The sequence below is a fragment of the Phalaenopsis equestris genome, unplaced genomic scaffold (genome assembly GCF_001263595.1).
Source record: "Phalaenopsis equestris unplaced genomic scaffold, ASM126359v1 Scaffold000002, whole genome shotgun sequence".
Classification (NCBI taxonomy): Eukaryota; Viridiplantae; Streptophyta; class Magnoliopsida; order Asparagales; family Orchidaceae; genus Phalaenopsis; species Phalaenopsis equestris.
The window spans coordinates 73012158-73039199 of NW_018164444.1; the positions used below are offsets into that span (position 1 = coordinate 73012158).

At 36.7% G+C, this 27042-nt stretch overlaps 1 protein-coding gene across 4 annotated transcripts in view; it reads right to left on the minus strand.

The window, feature by feature from the left end:
* The window catches only part of LOC110023955 (protein ACCUMULATION AND REPLICATION OF CHLOROPLASTS 3), an 84964-nt gene that overhangs the window by 1026 nt on the left and 56896 nt on the right, over positions 1–27042 (minus strand). For 2 of the 4 annotated variants that reach the window (XM_020723630.1, XM_020723620.1), the window contains exons 9-17: positions 25931–26112; positions 19972–20235; positions 19783–19874; positions 19219–19452; positions 19075–19139; positions 17476–17580; positions 17214–17351; positions 8359–8525; positions 1736–1832 (exon numbers count right to left, since the gene is read on the minus strand). In XM_020723630.1, the coding sequence (XP_020579289.1) occupies positions 1769–1832; positions 8359–8525; positions 17214–17351; positions 17476–17580; positions 19075–19139; positions 19219–19452; positions 19783–19874; positions 19972–20235; positions 25931–26112 (1311 nt within the window). In that variant the 3' untranslated portion in view covers positions 1736–1768. Of the gene's footprint in view, positions 1–1735; positions 1833–8358; positions 8526–17213; positions 17377–17475; positions 17581–19074; positions 19140–19218; positions 19453–19782; positions 19875–19971; positions 20236–25930; positions 26113–27042 lie in introns of those variants that run through there. The other 2 variants (XM_020723638.1, XM_020723647.1) reach the window with 2 other exon arrangements.

Below are 27042 nucleotides of genomic sequence, written 5' to 3' on the forward strand. Positions count from 1 at the left end.
TTGTGCGTGTACCGTGGCCTGAAGGTCGTAAGTCCCCACAAGTCACGAGTTCAAATCCCCCCGTGGGTAGGGTGTGGTAGTCGAATATTTAGCACACCTAGGGAAGGTCAATTAATTTTTAACAATAATGACTATTATCAAGACATTTGATTTGTCTTAAAATAGGAACTTTGACCATTTATAACTGGACTGAAACCATTCTAATTATGATTAAACTCATTCTCAAGGTTGGTGATCACCACAGTTAAATGAAAGGTTCCACTAGATTAATGTCCCCAACCAACCACAGACTTCTTATATCTTTTGAAATATTTAATCAACGTTCTTAAGGCACATCAAATTATAATCATCTAACATGGCTATCTTTTGGCTTTTAGAAAAGGAAAAGTTATCAGCAATTCTAGAGGCTAATCATATTATCGCACAAAATAATATAGATAATGTTTTGTTAAGCAGATGGAGACTCACCGAGCAAAAAACTGGGGAAGAACTAAACGAGGATCAATCTTCCTTGTCAATTAGAGTTCTGCTAACCAGCACGCCATCATCCCAATGCTCTGTCCACCTACGAAATCAAAATTTGAAATAAAAAAAGACATTATATGAGATAATATTATCAAGAAAGTATTAATGATGAATACCATTATATCGGCAAGTTATAGGAGGGAATGATTCTGACTAAGTTATTTAATTGGGGCATTCTTATGTATATACATATCTAATACCTAAACTTTGCCTTGTACATTTATACCACCAAAATCTTTCATATCGCCTCAAAAAGAAGACTATTTTAACTTTGAAAGGTGGCACATATGTAAAAATTGAAGTTTAGGTGTAAGATATGTAAATACATAAGAGGATTGAGTGTAAATCTTATTTTATTTTGTCGTTATGCTTGCAGTATGGTTATCAAAATCTGCAATGCTAATGAACTTGATCAAAAGTTCATGAAGCACTATGATGTCAGCTATGAATGACTGTAGCGTTCCAAAGTTAGACATTTAGCAGCTAGTTGCGTTTTGTAAAAATTGTAAACGACATTTTCTAATGATTATTATAGTTATTATTATTATTACTAAACTAACTTTTTGGTGCCATCTGAGTAACTATGATAAATTAGCGGGGACTGACGAGAATAAGAAGCAAGGAACTCAACAAAACTAGCAATCAAATTTAAGGAGCTCCACAGTCGAACTTCAAGATTTTAAAGGATTACTTTGCTAGGTTTTTAACTATATATATATATATATATATATATATATATATATTGTGCGTGTACCGTGGCCTGAAGGTCGTAAGTCCCCACAAGTCACGAGTTCAAATCCCCCCGTGGGTAGGGTGTGGTAGTCGAATATTTAGCACACCTAGGGAAGGTCAATTAATTTTTAACAATAATGACTATTATCAAGACATTTGATTTGTCTTAAAATAGGAACTTTGACCATTTATAACTGGACTGAAACCATTCTAATTATGATTAAACTCATTCTCAAGGTTGGTGATCACCACAGTTAAATGAAAGGTTCCACTAGATTAATGTCCCCAACCAACCACAGACTTCTTATATCTTTTGAAATATTTAATCAACGTTCTTAAGGCACATCAAATTATAATCATCTAACATGGCTATCTTTTGGCTTTTAGAAAAGGAAAAGTTATCAGCAATTCTAGAGGCTAATCATATTATCGCACAAAATAATATAGATAATGTTTTGTTAAGCAGATGGAGACTCACCGAGCAAAAAACTGGGGAAGAACTAAACGAGGATCAATCTTCCTTGTCAATTAGAGTTCTGCTAACCAGCACGCCATCATCCCAATGCTCTGTCCACCTACGAAATCAAAATTTGAAATAAAAAAAGACATTATATGAGATAATATTATCAAGAAAGTATTAATGATGAATACCATTATATCGGCAAGTTATAGGAGGGAATGATTCTGACTAAGTTATTTAATTGGGGCATTCTTATGTATATACATATCTAATACCTAAACTTTGCCTTGTACATTTATACCACCAAAATCTTTCATATCGCCTCAAAAAGAAGACTATTTTAACTTTGAAAGGTGGCACATATGTAAAAATTGAAGTTTAGGTGTAAGATATGTAAATACATAAGAGGATTGAGTGTAAATCTTATTTTATTTTGTCGTTATGCTTGCAGTATGGTTATCAAAATCTGCAATGCTAATGAACTTGATCAAAAGTTCATGAAGCACTATGATGTCAGCTATGAATGACTGTAGCGTTCCAAAGTTAGACATTTAGCAGCTAGTTGCGTTTTGTAAAAATTGTAAACGACATTTTCTAATGATTATTATAGTTATTATTATTATTACTAAACTAACTTTTTGGTGCCATCTGAGTAACTATGATAAATTAGCGGGGACTGACGAGAATAAGAAGCAAGGAACTCAACAAAACTAGCAATCAAATTTAAGGAGCTCCACAGTCGAACTTCAAGATTTTAAAGGATTACTTTGCTAGGTTTTTAATTTTTGGAAGATTTACATACATACCACTCAATTCTTTTGTATTTACAACTCTAACACTTAAAATTTCAATGTTCACATATATGCCACCTTATCTATGCATGAAAAAGTATATTTCACTTTGTAGAAGCTAAAATAGTCGTATTTTTTATGTGATATGAGAGATCTGGGTGGTATAAATGTAAAAAGTAAAGTTTAGGTGTTAGATATGCAAAAATATTAGAATTGGGTAACATTTATGTAGTAAATGCCCCTTAATTTTTTAATGGGACTAGTTATAGTTTTCCCTCCTAAAATGTATTAAGAGAGATGCCGGGGGGAATATAAAGTTAAAGTTACTAAAAGAATCTCAAGAACTTGAGATGTTAAAAACTCAGAGAGGGCCAGAGTAGAAAATTTGATGGAAAAAGCAACTAAACTAGTTCATGATAGAGAAAAGACCCATGATTCTAATAAGTCTCTTAGTTTGATTAAATTATGAAAATATAATATCAGCAACCGAAACACAATGTGCATTAAGCCTGAATTATTATTTATGTTGATTGAAATGTTTAAGGAAAATAGAAAAAAGTGTCAAAATAGTACACTGATGATTTGCAGGGGGTTATTTTAGTCCTAGAATTTATAAAAGTATCAATTTAGACCCTAGACACTTTTAATATAGTTTGAGTTAGTCCACAACGAAAATAATTTTAGCCCCCATTAAAATAGTACGACTGATTTAGCACTTTTATAAACTCTGGGTCTGAATGACTTTATGCAAATAATCATGGGACTATTTTGGCACTTACAATAAAAAAGTTAGCAGACTACGAGCATGCTTGAAAAGCTAATAGAAGAATAAGCAGAAAAATAAGAAGAATTTCTTCAGCCTCATATAGTATTCTTGGGTTGACATATTGATCCAGAAGTTAACCCAAATCATAATAGAAATGAAATATTATTGTTGAAATTCAAAAGGATGCAACAAATTCTCTTCAAAACAAGAAATAACAACAACTAACGTGACACCCTATGGCGGGGATGGTGGTGAGCGCCCGTTGGAAGTAGGTAGGGGTAAGTTGGGTAAGTTGGGGTTGCGGGTTTAGGTGTGTGGCCTGGGGAAGATGGAAGGCCGTGGTTGGAAGAAGGATGGAGGGAGACAAGAATATGGCAGCAGGTAGGGGCGTGGGGGAGGATTCAACGCAACAGGTGTGGAGGAATGATGGGTTGCAGTCAGCAGGTTGGAGTGGAGAGGTCCTGCGCTACAGGTTGTAAGGCAGCAGGTTGATGGCAGGTTCGGCAGGGAGGTTGGGGCGCGAGCAGGATAACAGCGACAAGGTAGAAGGGTTGCGAGGAAAGTGAAGGGAAGGTGAAAGGTATGGGGGTTGCAGTGGACAGTAGAATTGCTGTCTTTGGGACAAACTGCAGCAGGGACGGCGATGGCGGTGGCAACGGCGACGGCGATGAGGATGTCGGGGATAATGATCACTTAGGAGAGAGATATAACTGAAGCACCACTCTTCCTCCAATATAACCCTAGAAAAAAGGAGAACGCCGGACGCTGTCCAAACAGAAACACTCAGCCAAAATTAACCCTAAATAAAACAAAGAAACTATTTATAATAGTCGATAAGTAAGAAGGGAAAGGTCCCTCCCCTTGGGCGGTAAAACCAATCCCCTTGGATTGGCCAGCACAAGTAGCAGCAAGGCTGAACCAGTTATGTGCTCTCCAGCTTGTTAAGCCCTCCAAAGTCCCGCATCAATCTCCTAAGGTTGGTGGAGCTTCAAATTCATTCGTCGAAGCTTCTGGCTCTTCGTTTGAGACCCCATAAACTCATAGATCTCACTAAAGACTGTATTATCTCCCAAAGAACTTAAGAAGCCATCCCCATTTTCAAGCAATTACCATATCGGTCCAATGTTCTGCGAACCTCACTATTGATCTGGCTCGGGCTTGTGTGTCATGCATATACCGTTGAATCCTCCCAAAATAGCCCAAGGTTGGCTCAACCTGATCTGAAATGAGGATAACCTGAGCCTCCTTGAATGATGGTGGCCATGGTTTTAGTTTGTTTGAAATAAGTTCGTGTTCGAAATTGTTCGTGAAGTGAATGTTCATGTTTGTTTCTTAACAAACGAGCCGAACACGAGCCGTTCTCGAACGACGAGCCAATTTAATATTAATATATATAAATAATATATTATATTAAGTATATAACTTATATTATATAAATATATAATATATATATCAGCATATTACTAATATAGTATATTAATATACTATTATTATTATTTTACTATATATTATAATTTATAAAATTTAATTTTTTGAATATCATAAATTTTTTATATATAATTATTTTATATTTCGAACAATAACGATTCGAACACGAACGAACGCATCGCTGTTCGTGTTTGGTTCATTTAACTAACCGAACAAAAAAAATTTGTTCATGTTCGTCTCGTCTACTTATCGAACAAATCGAACACAAACTCATTGACGAACCGAACACGAATTGTTCGCGAACAACAAGCTTTTTTGACAGCCCTAGTCATGGTGGTAGGGTCTCGATTGTGATGTTCTAACATGCCTATCGTGACTGTCCCATGTCTAGAATCGCTGTCTCAATTCTATCATCCTTTGTCATCACCAAATCGGTGTTGTCGACGCTGCTTTGTTGGCAAGGGCTCCTGTGATCATGGGCTTTGTTAAAGGAAGAAGGATGATATGTTCTCATCCTTGGTGAAGGAGTAGGTGTTTCTAAATCCGTCTTTGAAACAAGATATTCCTCCAAAAGCTGAACTGGTTTAGCTCGAACTGGTTTGGTTGAAAGAAGAGACGGAACAGATTGAAAGAAGGGGCAGAACTGGCCTCTCCCCCCACGTCACCAGTCCCTCTTCATTAGGGGGAAATTTTTCCTCCCTGTTCTCATTTCCCAACTATCCTGCTTCTATTTACATGTTGTTTGTAATGTTAAGGTTCAGCTTATGTTGTATTTTCTGATTTCAATTGATGAGGCCAGCAGCCAGAGTCCTGTTTTACCCTCGAGGGTTGTATTCGACAGTTAGAGTGGAGCTCCGGTTGTATCCCTCTCCCCAATGGTGATTATCTACTCTCCATCCTCTTCCAATGCTCCTCCAATTACCAGTTTTCTTCTGCTAGTTGCTGGAAGGTTGCCCTAGACCGTGATCCAATAGAAATAGAAATATTATTGTCCTCACCCTAAGGATTACCCTAGACCGTGATCCAAAAGGTAAAAGGGTAGAAGAAAAAGATATGGAGATGAAGCGGAAAACATGTCAGTTCTGACCAACTTACTACCGTCAAAGGCTGCAGACGCTAGCTTCCAAAGTGGAGATACCACATCATCAAGAGAGTCCCGCTTGCTACCATTCAACAAAACCAATCCGTAAGTTTGACACAGCCAGAAAATATTGCAAGTGCCATAGCTTTTAGACATGTAGAAGCAGAAAGCACAACCAAGGGAGTGATCTACTTTACTGAGCATGGTGTCATCTAAAAGTTGGGTAAAGACACCACCACAAGCACTCAAAATGTTGAAAAACAAGGAGAACCCGCTTTCATTTGACGAGGATAATATACATTTAGTCACAGTAAAGACACCCCCAGCCCCCCAACTTGCTCCTTTCTTCCAGTGATCGCCAACAACCTCCGCCATAGTGCCTTCGAACTTTCCCAGATCTGATGTCAACTCCTCCAAACATAACAACCAGCCCCTCAACTACTTGCTCCTGCTTTCTAGTGCTGTCAGAACCCCCTTCTAACCCTCCCTTGCCCTCACAACCACCTCCACTCAGACTCTTACTTGCTGCCAGCCGCAATCGCCAACTCTCGTCCTCATCCTAAGGCGTCTTTTGTGTTTATTGGATGTTTTCCAATCGACGCCACGTCAAAGATTACGGCTGTGAATGCTTTTGAGTCACGAGACTCGATTTTTTCATCATCCGTGTAGATGTCACATCCTTACTATTCTCTACATCGATGATGGGACTGCATGCATTCTTTTTTATAGTGCAACGAGTGTAAAATATATTGTGACAAAGCCATTGCAAATCCCTCGTATACTTGATCTGTAAGACCCATCGAACCACGAGCATCGAACCTTCATCTAGTGGAAGATGATACAACTCACCCTGTTCCTTAGTTGTCTCCTTGCCGCTAACCTCCTCAACGAAATCTGTGGCACAAACATTTTTAGGCGGGGACTGTAGTAGGCCCGCTACTCTTCTTAGACTTCTCACTAAGAGTGGCTCTATCCTTATCCGAACCAATTTCTCAACTTTCTGAGGCATGCTCCTGCTAGTGTCACCAACTGTGGGTGGCTATTTGATTGGTGGTGGTTGTTAGCTCTATTTCTACTGTCTTTCCACTTTCAATGTTGAGGTATTGACATCTCCAATTAACCAATAAGGTTGTAGCTGCATCAGATTACTAATAGCGGGCTTCAGACCCGCCAGAAAACGGGCTATGGCTGTTATCCTAGCTCGACGAAATCATACTTCATTTGCAACTGGTCAAATTGCGTTGTGCAACTCTTCCATTTATAGGTTCCTCTATTTTAGGTTGTGGAGTCTCAGAAACATATCCTAGCGATAGTGAGGAGGTGAGTATTTTCTCTACATCGTCTTCCGCAACTTCTACCACTTGGTAATCTTGTCATTATCTTCACTTTCTTTGTCTCAGCAAGTTCTCTCATCATAAGAAGACACGCTTCTCAATTTGATAGTTGCAAGTTTCACCCTTTTATCTTTTGGCAACTCTTTGTACTCGGAGACCTGCTTAACTGATTGTTGCAATTAGATAAAGTTGTCTAGATCCATATATCCATTAAACTTGGGTAGATCCAACTTTATTTCGAAGTCAACGTGCTCCAAAGGTGGCCTCCTCTCTCGGTATTCTCTGATATTGGATTCCAAAGTACCATGGCCTTTTTTTCTTCATCACTAAAACCCTGCCTATGAAAGAGGTTGAAATTCTCGTCTCTTTCGTCCCTTTAACTTTCCGTGTTACCATCGAGGGTAAGTCCCCCCTGGGTTTCATCCTCAATATCTGCAAGCCTCCATTGAAATTGATGAATATCTCATTGTATCACTTCCAAGGTAGGCTCAGGCATGTATCTCCTTGGTGGCATGGCTAGGTGAAAGAGTATGCAAAACATTGATTTAGAGTTGTTGATTTTCAAAATCAACATGAGAAATTGAAAATCAACATGAGAAATTAGGGTTAGGTCAAAGTTTGGCTATGATTTGGGAATAGAAAAGGAAATTTTTGGAGGGGGTAAGGCGGATGCAACAGGTACAGCGACGGCGACAATGAGGAGATTGTAGGTGAGGTGGAGGTCGAGGATAATCATCACCTTGGAGCAAGGTATAGCAGAAACGCCACTCGTTCTCGAAAACAACTCTAAAAGGAAAAAAAGGAGAAGTCAGCAGTTGTCGAAACAGAAACACTCAACAAAAACTAACCCTAAACAAAGGAAATGACCTATTTATAATAGTACATAAGTACGGAGGGGGAGGCCCCTACTCTTGGGCTGTAAAACTAGTCCCCTTGTATTGGTTGGCCCAAGCAGCAGCAAGGCTGAAACAGTTTTGTGCTCTCTAGCCAGTTCAACCTTCCAAAGCCCCGCATCACATATCTTAACTCAATTTGCAGGAAACACTCGTAAAAAATGTATCATTGCATGTGAAACTCCTTGGTTTCAAAACCATGGAAACACCCTTGCACTGGTAGAGACGTTCGTTGAATTCTATGTGATTCATAATGATACTGTATAGAATAGACCATAAAATTGGGGTGATTTGGAATTACCAAATGAGTTAAAACATGTTTTCTACTACTGCATTAGTAATTAATACCTTGCTCCATTGGCCTCAATGCACATACTTTGGCCATGACGCCAGCCATCACGAAAAAAACCAAAAAAGACGCTTCCATTCTTTGAAAAAAATCTCCCCTCTCCATTTGCCTTGCCTCTCCAAAAGTTTGCAAACAACCTATCACCAGTATGAAAATAGAACCAACCCTGTCCAAGCATAATTAATATATATATTATTCACAAGGTAAACATAAAAAAAAAAAATTGTAAACAAACAAAAATGCTTTGTTAGAAGTATCAAAATGATACACATTCATGAAGACAAGTTCTAGCTTGAATAAAATAAAATAAAATAATATTCAGACAAGAAAAAGTTGAAGAAAAGATTTAAATATGGGATATTAACATTTTAAAGCAAAATTGAACTGTAAAATTGAAACATCCAAAAATGTTTTTCCAAAGCAGAGTAAACCCCCAATTCATGCCTAGCGAAGTAGCCAGGGCTTTACATTGCCACAACCGCTACGGTACAGTTTTCTCCAGTGGCTGATTTACTTCAACTAGAGCAACTGTTGGTATTTCTTTAAATTCTTAAATTGGATGGATTCTGACGTTTTTGGCTTCTTAATGGGAAGCCACTACTTGGGACAGTTCGCTGTTGTCTGAAACGTGCAGTTTCATGCATTAGCGGTAACACTACCCAGTCCAATTAAAGAGCACATGTGGTCCCCAGACCTACTATTTACCACTCTTATAACCAACTAAGGTATTTCTAGAACTTTCACTTTTATATCTTCTATCTCATAGGAACAAGGGAGATCATCTGTAATTTGGTTTTCTGCTCTCTCTCAATGAGAACTGGAACCTCTTCTTCCAGTCTCTATGGTATCAGAGCTTCTTCCTGGGAAAGAAGCCCTCTCACTATAAGCAAGTGTCTAACCCTAAAATCCAATTCACTACTACAATGGTTAAGAACTCAAAGTTGCTCCATGTTTGATCTATTACTGCCATTTTTGGTTACTGTTATTTTTGCTTACTGCTCTTTTAGAATTGTTAGGATTTCATTCTTGCATTTAGATCACTTTTTCAGTGTAAAGTAAACTAGAATTTCCTATATAAAATTTTTTTTATTGACAACTATGCCCATGAAATCGATATTGAGACTCTTTATTTGTATTTTACTTGATCGACATATATACTTGGGTGATTTACCTCATAGCAGATTTCGAAAATCAAGTAGAAGGAAGGATGACAACCTCACTACAAAGCCATGTTACCCCACAAAAGACTCAAGGTCCTCTCTGGGATTGCCTCTAACACCCTAAACAGACTAGAAAAAACCATCTAAGTGTATAACTTATATGCTTGGTCGGTCGGGTTGAGAAGTGAGAACACATTCCCTTGAAACATGCAATATGTATGCAACGAGCTAAGAAATTTTATGCGTAGAGGCTCATTATTATGCAAAGGGATAAAACCATGCAGTTATGACCATTTTAAATGTGACATGAAGGATATGCAGGAAAGAAAATGCAGTAAGTAAAAGTACATAAAAAAAATCACAGAAAGAGAATCGACCTTCAAAACAAATGTTAACGCATGCAATGAAATAAGCCCATGTCCATTCGCAAAAGAGCTAAGAAGCATCTATATAAGAATCATTAGTTTAATATATAAATTAAGCTCATCATTATTGGACCTGGTTCCCTGCAAGAAGAACGCCGAAAATATACTAGTGCAGAAGTTTCAAACTCGATCAACACACGAAGCATCACAAAAATTTAATGGCTGATAAACAAGTTATAACAATAGATAAGTATATAAAAATCCTAGCTACACCCCATCCCTAATTTTAAACAAACATCGACAGAGTGTTGCCTACACATAAATTTGAGTGACGGTAGTACAATGTGGGGTAACCAAGCTAGATCCATCTCAGGCATATGAAACACTCGTCACAACAAATGACGCACGCTAACCCAAACCTCTGCTTGGAACAATCCTACAATATCTAATAGTGATATGATAATTCACATTATCCAACTGAATAAACTAGAAAATAATGCTCATTTTTTACTATCACCATAGGTAAGCCTATGGATAGTTGAAGCATGGGCGCTAACATGCTAACTTATGCAGCCTAGGCCTATAGAAAAAAAAAAGGTGTTTCACTTGGACAGAGTAAAACACCCAATGCATTAAAATGCACAATAAGCAAATCCAATATATCGGAAATTAAACACCAAAAACAAGCTATAATAAGATTGTTAGATATGAACGATGTAGCAAATGCATCATACAAGTGATGAATGCAGCAAATGCACACACAATCAAACACAAAATGTGTAGTATGACCCTGAATCAAAAGGGTGAAGGCATGTAGACAATCTCGGGTACCCACCTATTCCAGAAAAGAGTAGGAACGACAGTGACAAAACTTATGACATGTGATAAATTCATAACAAACATGCAACACAACATATGTGAAATGACATGCAAAAGATAAGTCAAAACAACTCCAAATATGCATGCAAATGAAAATGCATAATGCAAATAGATGCAATAGACAGATCAAAGGGAAGATGTTGCAATGTCAACAAGAGACAACTACAACACATCACCTTTAATACTCAGATCAATGCAAGGACCGTATTGACAGTCTAAAACCCCATATACAGACATCTACTCCTAGTGGCAGGTCCTCGATATTTTCCTACTCGCCTCACTAGGTGGTTTGAATGAGTAAACACAAAAAAAATATGTGAAATGTACTTATAACTACCCAATTAGTAATGATGAAATTGTTATAAGTCCGGCTAATTAGTCGGAACGAAGAATTGCCAACCATGAAGAAGGGTGTACTAACGGTTTGGGAGGGATAGTCGCAGATTGACGATCTATAAAGATCGGCGACCTGATTGTTCGGAACAGCTGAACCAAAACTAAAGAAATACTCGAAAAAGCTAAACAAAAGGGGGCTGCCACCCATATAAAAAGAGTATACCAAAGACCCGTGAGTAAAAACAAAAAAGCTCGCCTTGGCCTATAAAGATTAAGGAGCCAATAAATATTCGATTAAGTTGAATCTGACAAATCAGCAGAGTGAACCGCAGTAGTTATACTGTAGCAAAAGCGGTGCACCTATTACACGTCCTCTAGAAAGGAAAACTTAGGTTGGCCTGAGCGAAGCAACACTATGGTGCTACACCCAAAGGTTCCCAAGACCTAGGGCCTCAAAATCGAGATCGAATTGAGATTTAAGATCGAGTTAGGCAACGATGCTAAAAGCATAGTAGTAGCCTTTCGATCAAAAAGCGGGGTAAGGCTACCCCGCGACGCTATGCTAACCCAAGATAAGATGACATCATAGCATCGTGGAAATGACACCAACAAACTATTTGAATGGGGTACGACACCCGGATGCTAGAAAGTAGCGCCCAAGCATCAGACCTAAAATAAAGATATGGCACAACGCTGCCCAAAGACAACGCCTTAGCGCCAAGGGAAAAATAGAGGGTTTAACCACTCAGTACACTTGAGAAAGCGAGAAAAATAGGTTAAGAACTTATTCTAGAAGCCTCCTCTAACAACAATCTAAACCCAGCCTCTAACACAAATACTAGGAATTCTAAGATAGAGAGAAAAAACATTAAAGCTTAAAGAAATCTCACTTGTTTGAAGGATAACGAAGTCCCGCTGCTCAGAAGCTCCAGCAAATGGCTCCTCGAACTTCTTTAGTTGTGAAAAGAACCACCTTCAATGATGAAAACTCTACCAAAACAAGAAGGGCTTGAAGATGAGGTGTGGAGGGAAGCTCGCACAACAAAAGTTCGAAGTGATTTTGGAAAGGTGTGGAGGGACACTTACACACCAAAAACCTTCAGAAGAAGACGTACCACATCAAAAATGAGGAAAGGGGGAAGTTCACACTATCAAAATGGGGAAGGATAGAAGCTCCAACATCAAGATGGAGATAAACTCTCAATTTACACCCTTAGAAGCTTAAGGGTGCGGTTGGAATCAAAATTTTCAACTGCAAACCAAAGCTGCCCCCTTAAAGGAAAAAATTGAATTTGGGGACGCGAAACTTTTTACGGCACCAGAAGCCATGACGTGGCACTGAAACCCATCCAATCAGACCGCGCTCTCAGGAAGACAATTATGACTTTTTGACACGACGCCGCTACATCTTATTGTGCCTCCACATGACCTTTGTCTTTGAATTACCATTCCAAAATTAGGTCATAATAGAGAGTCCGAGCTCTTGGTGCAAGTTATGGAAATTTTTGAGGTGTTTTTAGTGAAGTTCTAGCATAAAAATGAGCTAAAATTGCCAAATTTGCATACTTGTCATAAAATACGAGAAAGGTGAGTCGCATGATGCTCGAACAAGATATGACAAAAAAGACATGCTAAAAATGATATCACTACAGTATTAGACATAGAAGGCAATAACGCTTGAACTCTTAGCCAAAAGGGCCCAAGACTAAAAGCAAGAAATGGATTTGGATCTCTATATCAGATGCTTTAAGATCTAGTGAGGCCACAATGTTGAGAACGGCATGGAGGCCTTTTCGCCAAAAAACATGGTATATCACAGTGGTGGAAATGACGCTGCAAAGCTATTTTAAAGGGTTTTGACGTCTAGCTGCTAGAAACTGGCACCTAAGCTTCAAACCCAAAATAGGGATATGGCATGACGGTGCCCAAAGGGAATGGCGCAGTACCAAGGGAAAAATACAAAGGTTTAACCACTCGGTACACTCGAGAAAGCGAGGGAAATAGGTAAAAAAACCTATGCTAGAATCCTCCTCTAACAGCAGCCTAAACCTAGCCTCTAACACAGCGCCTGGGAGATCTAAGAAGAGGGAAAAACACTAAGGCTTAAAGAAACCTCACATACATGAAGGTTGATGAAGTCCCTCTTCCCAAAAGCTCTATAAATGGCTTTTCAAACTCCTTTAATTGTGAAAAGCACCATTTTCGATGATGGAAATTCTACCAAAACAAGAAGGGCTCAAAGATGACGTGTGCAGGGAAGATCAAACCCAAAAGTTCGAAACGATTATAGAAAGGAGGTGTGAGGGACACCCACACACCAAAAACATCAAGGAGAAGACTCACCACATCAAAATGGGGAATGAGAGAAGCTCACACCATCAAAATGGAGATAAATTTTCCATTTACAGCTTTAGGAGCTCAAGGGTGTAGATGGAATCAAAATTCTCAAGCCTAGGTGTAGCCTAAGTTGCACTTTCAAGGAAAAAAATTAGGATTTGGCGTCGTGACACCGTTTAAAGCGCCCGACTCCATTGACGTGACACTGACACCCATTCAATCAAACAATGCTCTTAGGAAGACAAATGTAACCCTTGACGCCACACCACAAACACCATATTATGCCTCAGTCATGACCTCTATTTTTTTACTACCTCTCTGAAATGGGGTCATAATAGAGAATCAAATGTCTAGGTGCAAATTTATGGCAACTTCTGAGGTGTTTTCAATCAAATACAAGCATAAAAACGAGCAAAAAATTACCAACTTTGCATTTACGCTCATACGAGCTCGAGGGTGCGGCTGGAATCAAAATTCTCAGCCCTAGGTGCAGCCAAAGCTGCCCCTTTAAACAAAAAAAATTAGGAATTGGTGTCGCGACACCGTTTAAGTCACCCGACACCGTTGACGTGACATTAACACCCATTCAATCACACAACGTTCATGGAAAGACAATTTTGACTTATGATGTGGCACCGCAACACCATATGATGCCTCTGCCCAACCTTCGTCTTTCTACAGCTTTTCCGGAGTGGGGTTACAATAGAGAATTGCATGTATGGGTGCAAAGTAATGGCAATTTCTAAGGCGTTTTAAGTGAAGTGTTGACATAAAAACGAGCTTAAAATCACCACATTCACATGCTTGTCATAAAATGTGAGAAAGACATGATATGACAATAACAAAATGCCAAAATTGATGCTTACATTCATCTTGTCGGGGGTCTAAACCCTAACCGACACCACCTACACCCAAGTTCCAACTCTAGTTCTAATGTTGAGTTGTAATTTCAAACTTTGTAAATCAATGAAAGCATTTGTTTTCCCTTGGGAGTTTGTTAAAACCCGGTATCAATTTGCAAACTGGATTTCTATTTATGTTTATTTTTGTCGTGTTTTAGTTTCTTCTAAATTTTTTTACAAAATTTCAGATTTTAGGGGATCTTTAAAAGTATCTTTTGGAACTATTTTACAGATTTTTTATTCGCATCATAAAAAATTAAAATTTATATAAACTAAGAATCAGGACTGTGAATTTCGATATGTCGTACATCTCATCTTAAACTTGCAACATTAAACCTTACATCTCGCATCACTTTATAATGAGTTGCATGCCTTATTAATCAGTATTGTACATACAAACGTGTGTGTATATATGTATGTATATGTATGTATGTATGCATGCATGCATGCATGTATGAATATGGAAGATAGTTGAGGTAATTAAAATAAGAGAAATGAACATAAATACCACAATTCTTATGAATTCGCATAAAAATCGCCAAATTTGCATACTTGTCATAACATGTGAGAAAGACAAGATGTGACAAAAAAACATGCTAAAAATGATGCTAACATTCATCTTGTCGGGGGTTCAAACCCTAACGACACCACCGCATCCGTCCATTCGTCCGTGTGTGTGTGCAGTCTTCAAATGGCGGAAGAGAGCTCTGCTAGGGTTTCAAATGTTTTCAATGACGATTTCCGTCGCCATTGATTCTGTCACTCGAAGGATTCCTCATCCGCTTCCACTCGCTTTTCTGCTTCGTCGGCTTGCGTCCTTCTTCGACACCGAAGGTTCATTTGCGTCTCTCGATTTCGACGACGACGCGTTCGCGTCTGCTCGACGAGTCCAGCCGTTCGCTTCGATTTCAAGGACGACATCCAACCGCACCCATCTGTGCAGTTTTCCTGCCAAACAGCTTCGGTTCGGATCTGCTTCTTTCTGTTCGACAACAAAGTTGTCTTTCTGTTCTTCGCCGACAACAATTCCTTTGAGATCCTCTAACAGGTGGACTTCGTACTATCATGGCGCTCTCTTCTTCTTCATTTGAACCTGTCAAAGCCTCCTTTGCCACGTGGTGGGTAAGGTGGTTGTCTTCCCTTCAAGTTATAAGGATTGTCGTGATTGTACAAGTGACTGCCCCTTTGTTAAGAATGCAAATAGGAAAAGTGAGAAAACAACATTTTTTTCTCTAAGTTAGAAATTTCTACCCTCGCTGAGAAATTCAAATTTGCTCTCATTGGAAAATTTTAGTAGGGGCACCCAACAATGAAAGTTATCAGAAAAAGTTTTGATGACCTCAAACTAGCAGGAAAGAGGAAAGTGGGGTGTTGATCCAATTAACTATGGCTGAAGAATACACACGAATTTCTCCAAAAAATATATTACCATTGCATGCAAGTCAATGAAGTTACTCGAGTGATCTCCCAATTTCGACCCTAATCATGAATCTCCTACCGTACCGGTCTGGTTTAGTGTATCTGGTCTCAAGCTCCACTTTTTTCATTATCAAGCTCTTTACTCTATTGGGGCAATACTTGGGGATCCTATGAAGCTAGATCTACGATCTACCCACTTTCTAGATCTACCCACTTTCAACCTAACCAGACCTTTTGTGGCCAGAATACTTGTAGATAGAGATATTAGTTTACCTGATGTTACTGAAATCTGGCTGGGCACAACTCATAATGGATATTGACAAAAAATTGTCATGGAACACATACCTCCATTTTGTACCCACTGTAAGATGTTTGGGCATATCCCTGATAAATGCCACAAGCTCCATCCTAATTTGAAATCTAAGGTTCAAGTGGATAAGGATGTGTCTAACCCCATTGCTCCAGATATTTCAGTTCCACCTAAGGAGGATAATGTCAGATAGGTGGTGTATGTTGCCCCTGTGGACCTCCCCTGACATTGCTATTATTGTTACTGCGATTGATGTGATGCTCGCACCTTCAAGCCCCATAAAAAAACAATATTGAAGAACTTTTACCTACAAAGAATAGTGTTCAGACTGATAATCAAGAGAACCTCGCAGCTCCTCATCTTCTAGAAGGATCCGGTGTAGAGGAAACTCATATTTCACATATCCTAGAACCTATTGTGGGTACTACAGTTGGTAATCCTTCTGCTACAGCTTTACCACCTCAACAGACTGACTCTATGAATGAAGAATGACAGGTTTACCCTTCTAGGAGGAAGAATATGAATGGAGATCTACTCGAGCTCAGGAGTCTTATGAATGATAATTTGGTTGTTTCGGGTAATGATATGCACCTTACCAATTTGTTAGTCGGATCCCTTCCGAGAACTAGAAACAGATGAAGAACTAAATTGGGAAGACCCTTAGCGCCATGGTGGTTTTTAGTTTTTTTTATTATTTTTATATGTACCCATTTTGACTTTTTTGTGTTGTACCATGTGGGTTGGGTGCCTATTTTTTGGCTCACTCATACAACCTATCATAAGTGTGGGATATATATATATATATATATATATAAATATAATTTACATGAATATGGAAGATAGTTGAGGTAATTAAAATAAGAGAAATTAAAATACATACCACACAATTCTTATGAATTTACATATCTAACAATCAAAGTTTGATGTTTACCCTTGTAACAAGTCATAAAGCTATAATTAAACGGTGCATTACACTTTTAAAAAGATAGTGATGATGACATTTTGAAGTAATGTTAAAGATTTGAATGGTATGCATGTAAATATGAAAGTTTAGGTGTTAGATGTGAAAATATATATGAATTATGTGTTATCTATGGATATGTCCCTTAAAATAAAAATGGGTGAAGTCTTTATGAAAGATTATACCTTTCCATGCATAAGATCATCTCTCCATGACCCCCGAAAAAGGTCTCCATTACTATAGCAGTAAGTACCAAGTCCTGACCTCTTTCCACTCTTCCAAAAGCCATCATAAAAGCTTCCATCCATTGAGGTTAGCCGACCCTAGAATTTTAATGCATCAATGGATCTGATTATAGCAACATAATGACTTCTTATCAGCACATCTTAGCTTCATAAAATAATACTTCTAATTGTATCATATTTCAATTTTTCAGTAAAATTATACCTTCCCAACAGGAAGACCACTTTGACATCTTCCCCTGTAAATTCCTCCTCTATATTGGATTTCCACAACAGGATTCCAACTTTTCATCGATTCCCTTTCTGCTTCCTGAATTTCATAGTTCGTTAAAATATTAAAAGAAATAAAGGAAATAAGAAGATGAAACAAACGCCTAAAAAATATAAGCAAAAAATAAAGATAAGTATCAGAGAATTCCGTCTCCAAGATAGACCTTTTTTTTATGAAAATGCAATAGAATTCAATGCAAATTATAAGAATATTTAAAAAAGTATAACTGTTAAGAAAGGCTCTAACACAAGAAATATATTACAATTTGTATAAATTACAATTTGTTGAGGTAACTTCGTAAACGAACCCAGTGAAACTAATAACCATTAAAAATTGATGCCACAAGAGATGAGATCAAAAGAAACATATAACTAACCAAACCGAAACAACTGTTATAAGTCAAAATATATAAAAAAATCAAAATAAAAATAATCACACAAACTCAACCAAGAACTAATAATAGAAAAGAGAGATGGGGACTGAGAGATGTTATAAAGGAGTCTCTCCAAGCAATCAAAATCAATCAACCAAGAATAGACTTTTTTGCTAAACTGATCTGAGTTAACTACTTTGGGGTAACTCAGCAATGGGTTAAACTACTTTGAAAAAAACATACCGTTGAGTTGAGCAATTTAGATCAAGCCAAAAAATATTTTCTCAAACCACAAAAGAGAATTCAAAGGCTACGGAGAAGATATACAGGAAGGAAACATAAAATGTCGTTACAGAGAGATTGGAAGAATCAAAAGGACACTTTAACAAAGAGGACATAAAACCTTGTCATCTCATGCCTGAGAAAAAAAGCAGGGGATTCTTCAGTTCTCATCCATAAGGCTTAGTCCCCTTGTCATTCTGTTTCACTACTTTTGTCACGACGAATCTATTTGGATGATTATGAAAGTGCAGTAATGTTCTGTGACGATTTAAAACAAATCTTTTATATATTCGATCTTGATAAGTCAATTCAAGATGTATGTTGGTGAATATAAGTTTGCTTGGATTGCCTGCCTCGACTAAATTTCATAGATAAGAAAAAGCTTAAAATACTATTTCCCATCATACATAAGAAAAAGCTTAAAAAAATGCTCGCACATGTCAAATCACCAATATCATTTTAACCGCATGTGTTCTGACAAGCATATTAAATGTTTAAACTTTTCGTTGAAGAATTCTGCACAAATTAAAAAATTTACCTGCATTGAGAAGCATGCAAATGTTCTCAAAAACATGCACATTCTCAAGGAGCTCATTCTGTCTATGAGATAAGATTTTAAATCCCATTTAATAAATATGTTCATCAATGTCCAAGCATCATATGAACTCATCAGAAATATCGAAGCATTGTATATGATCATAATTTAGAATAAGTTATGATTATTATTAAAACATTATCACAGCAAGAACAGTTTTGAGTAGAAGAACACATTTAATCATTGTAGCTAAAAAAAAATGACAATTAATACCACAAATATTTGAATCAAGCCTCTTTCAAATTTCTCGATGACCGATAAAATCACTAAGGAAAATAAATACCAGCATCATAGCGGCACGAACAGAAAGCAAGCCTTCTTTTTTGGACATATCAGCCGAAATCCCACCTAAAAATAGCATTGGACTATTTTAACCATTCTTAACCTTGAAACCTGTCATCAGTGATATTAAAGCTTTTCTACTTACCTGGTATTTCCTGATTAATGTATTCTGAATGTTCTGCTAGCATGTCATTAGAATAAGGGGTAGAGTCTGGGGATAATTTTGAAGATTTTACCCCAACTGGAAGACTAAAAATGCCCACATTATCATTCCTATTTGAACTAGTTGCAGAACATTTCTTGGCCCACAGCTGAGCAATGTAGAAGGCAGGACCGATCTCATGGCTACCATGCTTTGCCACCGCCATACCAAGTTCTTCTGCTTAAGAATCAGAAATGATAACAACTAATATTTTTTTGGGGCATTTATACCATTCAATTCTTATGTATTCACAAATTTAACACCTAAATTTACCTTTTACATCTATACCACACAAAATTTTCATATCACATATAAAATACCAAAAATTTCAATTTTTAAAAACTGAAATGCACCTTTTCATGAAAAGGTAACGTGACATGTATGTAATAATTGAGTTTTTGGTGTTAGATATATAAATACATAAGAATTGAGATGTATGCAGGTAAATCTTCCTTTTTCCATTAAAGTCTCATTCAAGCTACACATTAGTGCAAGCATCATACAGACCTCCAATAGTTTGGTCACCACATTTGCATAAAGGCATGTAGTTAGTTTCCGCTGGTTCAGCAACCTCTCCTGTAGTTTCAAGAGACAACACGCTGCAATAAATATGAAAGTAAATTAAACAAATTTTTCAAAGCACAAATTATGATAAAGCAGGACAAGAAGATCACACTTTAGGTATTCTAAGCTTACTTTCTTAACGTCGCATTTTCAAGTAAATCACAAAATGCATCCTGATTTGGAACGAGTTCTGATGAAGAGGGCACTGTAGTCGGATCCAAAACTGATTTACTCCTACCGGCGGGAGGGAGGAATGTATTGCCTAAAGAACCATTTGAAGGAGTGCCTCTTGTTTTCGTAGAATCTACTCTAAAACATCGGAAGAAGAATGGAAGGTTCTGGAGGATACCGTGTAAGAAACCTTTATCATGAGTAACAATTTTCTCTTTGTGACTTCTGATTGCAGGTATCATCAAAAGAGAAGATTAGTTGATCCTAATGATCTTTAAGTGCTAATATTAATGCAAAATAGGAAAAACATAATACCTAGACATCAAACAGAAAAACACTAAAATCCCTTTTTCTTTTTCAAATTCAAACAGAAAAGGAGAATGTGATTCAATGTTAACCCTGAGAAGAAGAGAAAAGTTTATTTCCAATTCACTTTCTCAAAGATGTCGTAAAACCATCCATTTTCAGTCACAAATCGAAATGAGAAATGTCGTGAGTTGATATTAGATTAATAACCAATGAAAATAATAAAATTAATACTAAAACTAATAAAAAGAATCTGAATTTAAAATTTTCTAAATCTAGAGTATTCTGTAAAAGAAAAGGGTCGCGATCTAATTTGATTGCGGTGAGAAGCATGCAAAAGCTTCCTAGAACTTCACCCTTAAGTGAAGTGTCAAAACTTGACGTTATTGTAGTTAAAAGGAGGCTAGGTTTGCAAAAATGAGAACAATGGCTAACAACTTAACATCAATTGTGAGAAAAGTTTATGCGGCCTAAAATTAAGATCAGATTTGAATATGACACTTAGGTAGAATAACAAGAATTAGAGGACAGATTGAATTGAATTAAAGTTGATATTATTTTCTTGCAAAAGAATCAAAGTTATTGGGCAAAATGTTAAGGTAATTAGAAAGATTAACAAAAGAAATATGATTGGTATGGTAGTAAATCAAGGGTTGAAAAATAAAATTGTTTAGGTGGAAATGGATCATAAAAGTACGATTTCTATTACGATAAATATCAGGAAGGAAATGGTTCGCAAAAGGCAACAGAAATAGTTTCAAGCAATGATTGAACCTCCTTCACAAAACAAATAGACCCAATCTAGCAATCTTAGCTCCACTTTGAGACTTAAGCCCTTTGACACCGAAGCATCCTATCCGTCTCTAGCGATCTTACATTACATTGAATCACAAAAATCCATATGGCCAACTAATCTTAAGCATACATGTCACTCCAACAATATGAACAATATTCAATAAAATCATAAATCATGTGTATATAATGTTATAAATATAATAGTAACAGTAAGTGCATTTGGTCGAGAATAAGCAAAATATCACTATAATATAAGAATATGAATACTCAAATCAAAATTGTATCACCTATCTTAAATCTTCAAAGTTGTTTAAACTTGTCTTAAATAGATAACCGCCTAAAATATCGTGAAAATATAATTTTAAGTATATCATTAATTGTCTATTTACTTATGCTACTTTAATTGTTGATTAAAAGATTTATTTTAAGTATTCATGTTACTTTAATTTAACCAACAAATCTAAAAATAAATCAACATTTATAAGTTTTATTAAAATTTTTTTTACTTCCTCTACTTTAAAATAAGAAATTTTAGACTTTCTTTTCATATTTTGAATAATTTTTTCATACTACTAACATTAAGATAAAAAATGGTATTGATATATATAATATATAATTTTATTAAAAATATAATCTTAATGACTCAGCTCAGCTTTGGCCCCCCACAAGCTCTTCCCCTTCCCTTTCTTCTTCTTCAGGTCAATTACATGGGATTGAGCATCTCTGCGCGAGATGCTTCTCTCGGTCTCGTCTCGTCCTCCTCTGCGCTCTCGATCATACCTATTTTCTACTATTCACAAGCTTGCTGGCTTGCCACGTCGTCACCCTTGCAGCTATCGATGCTGATTTTTTCCTTTGTTGGACGATTGAAGAGGTCATCCGTGGACGCCACCAACTTCGGCTATGAGGAAGCCCTAGCATGCGCTTTTCGATCTTCGCATGTGTCATTCAATCTTATCTTTGCCTCTCTCATACGCGTCACTTTAAAGGTCGAAAGTAATTTCTAAGTTCCTAATTGTTCGCTTCATTTCCCTCTCTTCTCCCTCAAGAAGTCGAAACGCGGCGTCATAAATCTTTTGATTAATTTTTGTGTCAAAATATAGTTTAGTATGCATGGACCTTATAAAATATAAAAATAATGCATATGGTGGATTATACATGCATCCATGCTTTCCAGACAAAAATGAGGGGGAGGATTCATGAGCTAAGAAGATGAGACTCATGTAAGGGTTGGTGCAAAGGAGAAGACATGACGATGATATGTGAAACAATGCAGAAGGGGACGGACCAAAAACTTTGTAGGAGAATAGGGAAATAAAGGAGGGTTTGGCTGGCTCAATAACTCCTTAAAGGCTTCAATCAGGCTCCAAGGCTACCATGGTCTTAAAAAAGGCTAAATTGATAAAATATTATCAACATTTTGGCCTTTCTTTACTATTGCTAGATAAATTAAAGGTAAAAAACTACACTAATTGATAATATGTAAGTTATAATAGATGCGAACATTATAATGTGTAAATCTAAAATTGATGAAAGCTGATCCGAGTATTTATAATCTGAGTATTTATTAGTCCAATGCCAAATAATATTGTTAATTGATGCATTCACTAAAATACATTGTCCAATTCAAACCATCATTCCTCAGTGCCAATCGATATCCACTGCATTTTTCATCAAGCACATAATTCCATGTAAGCAACCCTTTACAAAGTAAATGACCTAACTACTTGTCATTGTAGCCTAACATAATGTATCCTTCACTTTAACACATGAAAGTGCTGCATGAGTCAATTTTGCGTGATTTCACCCACTTTTAGTACTTCATTTTACCTGCTATTTTGCCTTATTTATTATGAATTTACAATTGTTGAAGTTTTTGTTGGTAATGTGCAGGTAACAGGATCGTACGTGCATTTTGGAACTAGAAAAACAAAATAAAAGCAATCAGAACTAGCGTGACCGCGCCTGGACTTGGTATAACCACACCCTTATATTGTAGGTAGCGGCGTGACCACGCTGCATGATTGCAAATTGGGCGTGAACACACCGGATTTTAGCATGACTACGCCAACAAAGCGGGAAATATTTTTGGAAAGAATTTTCTAGCCAAATATGAGAATTTGGTTATAAAAAGAGGTCTTATGACAACTTTGAGGAAGGAGGCATTGGAGACGACACGACAAAGAGTTTGAGGATTGGAGAGCTTCTCGCTTAGGATTTTTTTCCTCACTTGAGGTTGAGGTCTTAAGAGTTTTTTCTTCGGTTTTTCTTATTAATTTTGAGAGGAGATTGTATGAAAAAGAGATTTGCTATTGTGAAAGAGGAAACATATTATTTTGTAAGCTTTTTACTTTCAAGTTTTGTTGGCAACAATGGTTTTTCTAGATGTAATGTTCGTCATTCTTTCTATCATGAGTGATTAAGTTCTTTCTCGGATTGTTTTTTCCAGTAACGTTTTCTCGAGCTTTCATGTCAATGTTGTTGCGTTAACCATCGGATTTCATTTACTTAAGAACTGACCAATTAAAATGTTAACATATTTCATGATCTACAACTTATGTCCGTTGTGTAGAGGAACGGAATAGTTAGCCACAAAATTCAGGTAAGAATAGACATATTCTATCAGGATTTTGCAACCTAGAAAAGGGATCAGAATAATCCTGTAGAATGTCATGGGGGAATTAAACGAGCTTAGCTTTAAAGATTCTAGTTTTCTTTTGGTCTAGGCATAGGTGTAAGAATTGTTTATCACTATTGGCAGTCTAAAAATATCACAAACCACCACAATACCTGAATCAAAGAGGCGCGAGCCTCATCTCTCTTTAAGAATCGTAAGATTTCTCTGCTTGCTGGTTTCCTTTGTTTTTTAACCTCGTGATTTTTTGTTTCTCTTTTTGAGTATAATTCCAGAAACTTCATCTCTTATTTGTGATCACACTGAACTAGGCTTAAACATTTAGTAAACAGGAGATTCGACCTTCAGAAAATTTCTTAGCCCTTTCCTCATATGATCGATACGCGGTACTCTTTAACCGCATTTTTACTTAATACGTAAAATTGTGTAATTCACCGACTTCACGGAATGTTTTCGGCTATCATGTGCTAGCATGTATAACAATAAGAAGTAACTAGAAAGTTGTTCCAAATTGTATCCCATGAATAATAAAAAAAATTTGATCATATATGGCTGAAAGTATATGGTGAGGAAGGGCACTTTTAATGCAGAATCAAACCACAACAGCACTAATCAATGAACCTAGCCAAGGTGTGGTCGTATTAATGATGCATCAACTGTGTCAAATATATTTTTTGTATCCCTAATGCAAACAAGGATCTCAAAGCAGCAATTTCAAAAAATGATTAATTCTGAAAGTAACAATATTTGTAGCATGTTCAGATATAAGCGGATATTTCATGACTTGACTAGAACTTCTTCAAGTCACGTTTTGCTTAATGAACTTCTCATGTTCAGATATAAGCAGATTTTTCATGATCATGACTTGAACTTTTCATGCAGATTTTTCATCGGAGATGACTGGAGACAGAGTTTGAAGGATTGGAGAGCTTCTCCCTTAGGATTTTTTTCCTCACTTGAGGTTGAGGTCTAAAGAGTTCTTCAATTTTTCTTATTGATTTAGAGAGGAGATTGTATGAGAGAGAGATTTACTACTGTGAAAGAAAGAACAAATTATTGGTAAGTTTTTTACTTTCAAGTTTTGCTGGCAACAATAATTTTTTCTAGATATGATGCTCGTTATTTTTTCTATCATGAGTGACTAAGTTCTTTCTTGGATGGTTTTTCCAGTAACGTTTTCTCGAGCTTTCATGTCAACGTTGTTGTGTTTACCATATGATTTCATTTACTCATGATCTGACCAATTAAAATATTAACATATTTCGTGATTTACAACTTTTGCCCGTTGTGTAGAGGAACAAAATAGTTAACCACAAAATCTAGGTAAGAATCGACATACTCCATCAGGATTTTGCAGCCTAGAAAGAGGATCGAAATAACCATGTAGAATATCATGGGAATTAAAGGAGCTTAGCTTCATAGATTCTAGTCTTCTTTTGCTCTAGGCATAGGCATAAGAACTGTTTATCCATATTAACAACTATCACAATGGAGAAAGTCTAAAATTTCACAAACCATCACAATACTTGAATCACAAAGGCGCGAGCCTCATCTCTCTTTAAGAATCGTAAGATTCCTCTGCTTACTGATTTCCTTTGTTTTTTAGCCTCGTGATTTTTTGTTTCTCTTTTTGAGCAGGATTCGAGAAACATCATCTCTTATTTGTGATCAAACTGAACTAGGTTTAGACGTTTAGTAAACTGGTGATTCGACCTTCAGAAAATTACTTAGCTCTTTCCTCGTATGATCGATACGTGGTACTCTTTAACTGTATTATTAATTGATATGTATACTTGCGTAATTGACCAACTTATTTGATGGAATGCTTTCGGCTATCATGTGCTAGCATGTATAACAATAAAAAGTTACTAGAAAGTTGTTCCAAATTGTATCCCATGAATAATAATAAAAAATTGATCATATATGACTGAAAGTATATGGTGGGGAAGGGCACTTTTAAGCAGAATCAAACCACAACAACACAAATCAATGAGCCTAGCCATGGTCGTATTAATGATGCATCAACTGTGTCAAATATATTTTTTGTATCCCTAATGCAAACAAGGATCTCAAAGCAGCAATTTCAAAAAATGATTAATTCTGAAAGTAACAATATTTGTAGCATGTTCAGATATAAGCAGATTTTTCATGACTTGAACTTCTTCAAAAGCTTTTCTCACTTACCCCAAAATCAATAGCGCTACTACAACAAGTTTTGGCTCTAGATTTGGTTCACGCACTTTTGAATATATAATATCTCCAGTAGAGCTTGTGATCCAACGAAAGCTAGAAATTATTTGTGGAATGTCGCTCTCACCAACATTGCACGCACTTGTAAGAACAATGATAGCCAACCCGTTTAAATCCTATGAACCAATAAAGCTATCATATTCATGAGTAAAGTAAGAACGAATGCATTAAGACAATCAATATAACATGACATAAAAAGAATGATGAAGCTCCAATTAGTATTCAAACAAGAATAATTCTCCTCAAAAAAACCTGAATTGCATTAACTGTCACGTCACCACAATGTTGGCAGCTAACATGACTATATTTTTGCTACTACTCTTCTACCTGATGAATGGCTCAATCAAAATACCTTATTTTTGATGTACACAAAAAAGTCTTAAAAAAACATGAAATATAAATAAGAATTCACTTAACAGATGTTTATTATAATTGTCTAAACAAAATCATGGAAAGCCACATAAACAACGATCTGTTTATTTGTGCAGAACAACTTATTTTTTTATTTTGCGTTAAGTTATTAGAAAGAGTGCATTTGAGGACAAGCAAAGTTGGATTCACCTAACATAACTAGATTTGTGAACAGATTCCACGTCAACTCCATAGATAAGGAGCTCAATATTACTTTTCTGGAAAATTGGAAGATTACTAATCAAAAGGAAAATAAATCCGTACAGCAGCAAGATATCACAGATGTATATCAAAAAACTTAATGATAAGTTTCAAAAATTAATAAACATAGATGATGATTATGATGATGATTATCAATTACAAATTTAGTATTATAGATGATATACTGCAACAAATTCACTAATTCGTGCAAAAAAATTCGAAGTTCTACTCAAAAAGAATAATGTTTACTACAAAATATATGATTATGTACCAATGTAAATAGAGAATTGCTATGGCTGATCAGAAATCAGTCCAAGTGAGACCGGTTGGGAATCAGCCAACCAGCCGCCACTGCCCTCTAAGGATCGAGCGATGCAGCAGGGAGGATTGTTTCGGCGGGAAGCGGTGCAGCAAGGTCCAGTGAAACCGGGGAG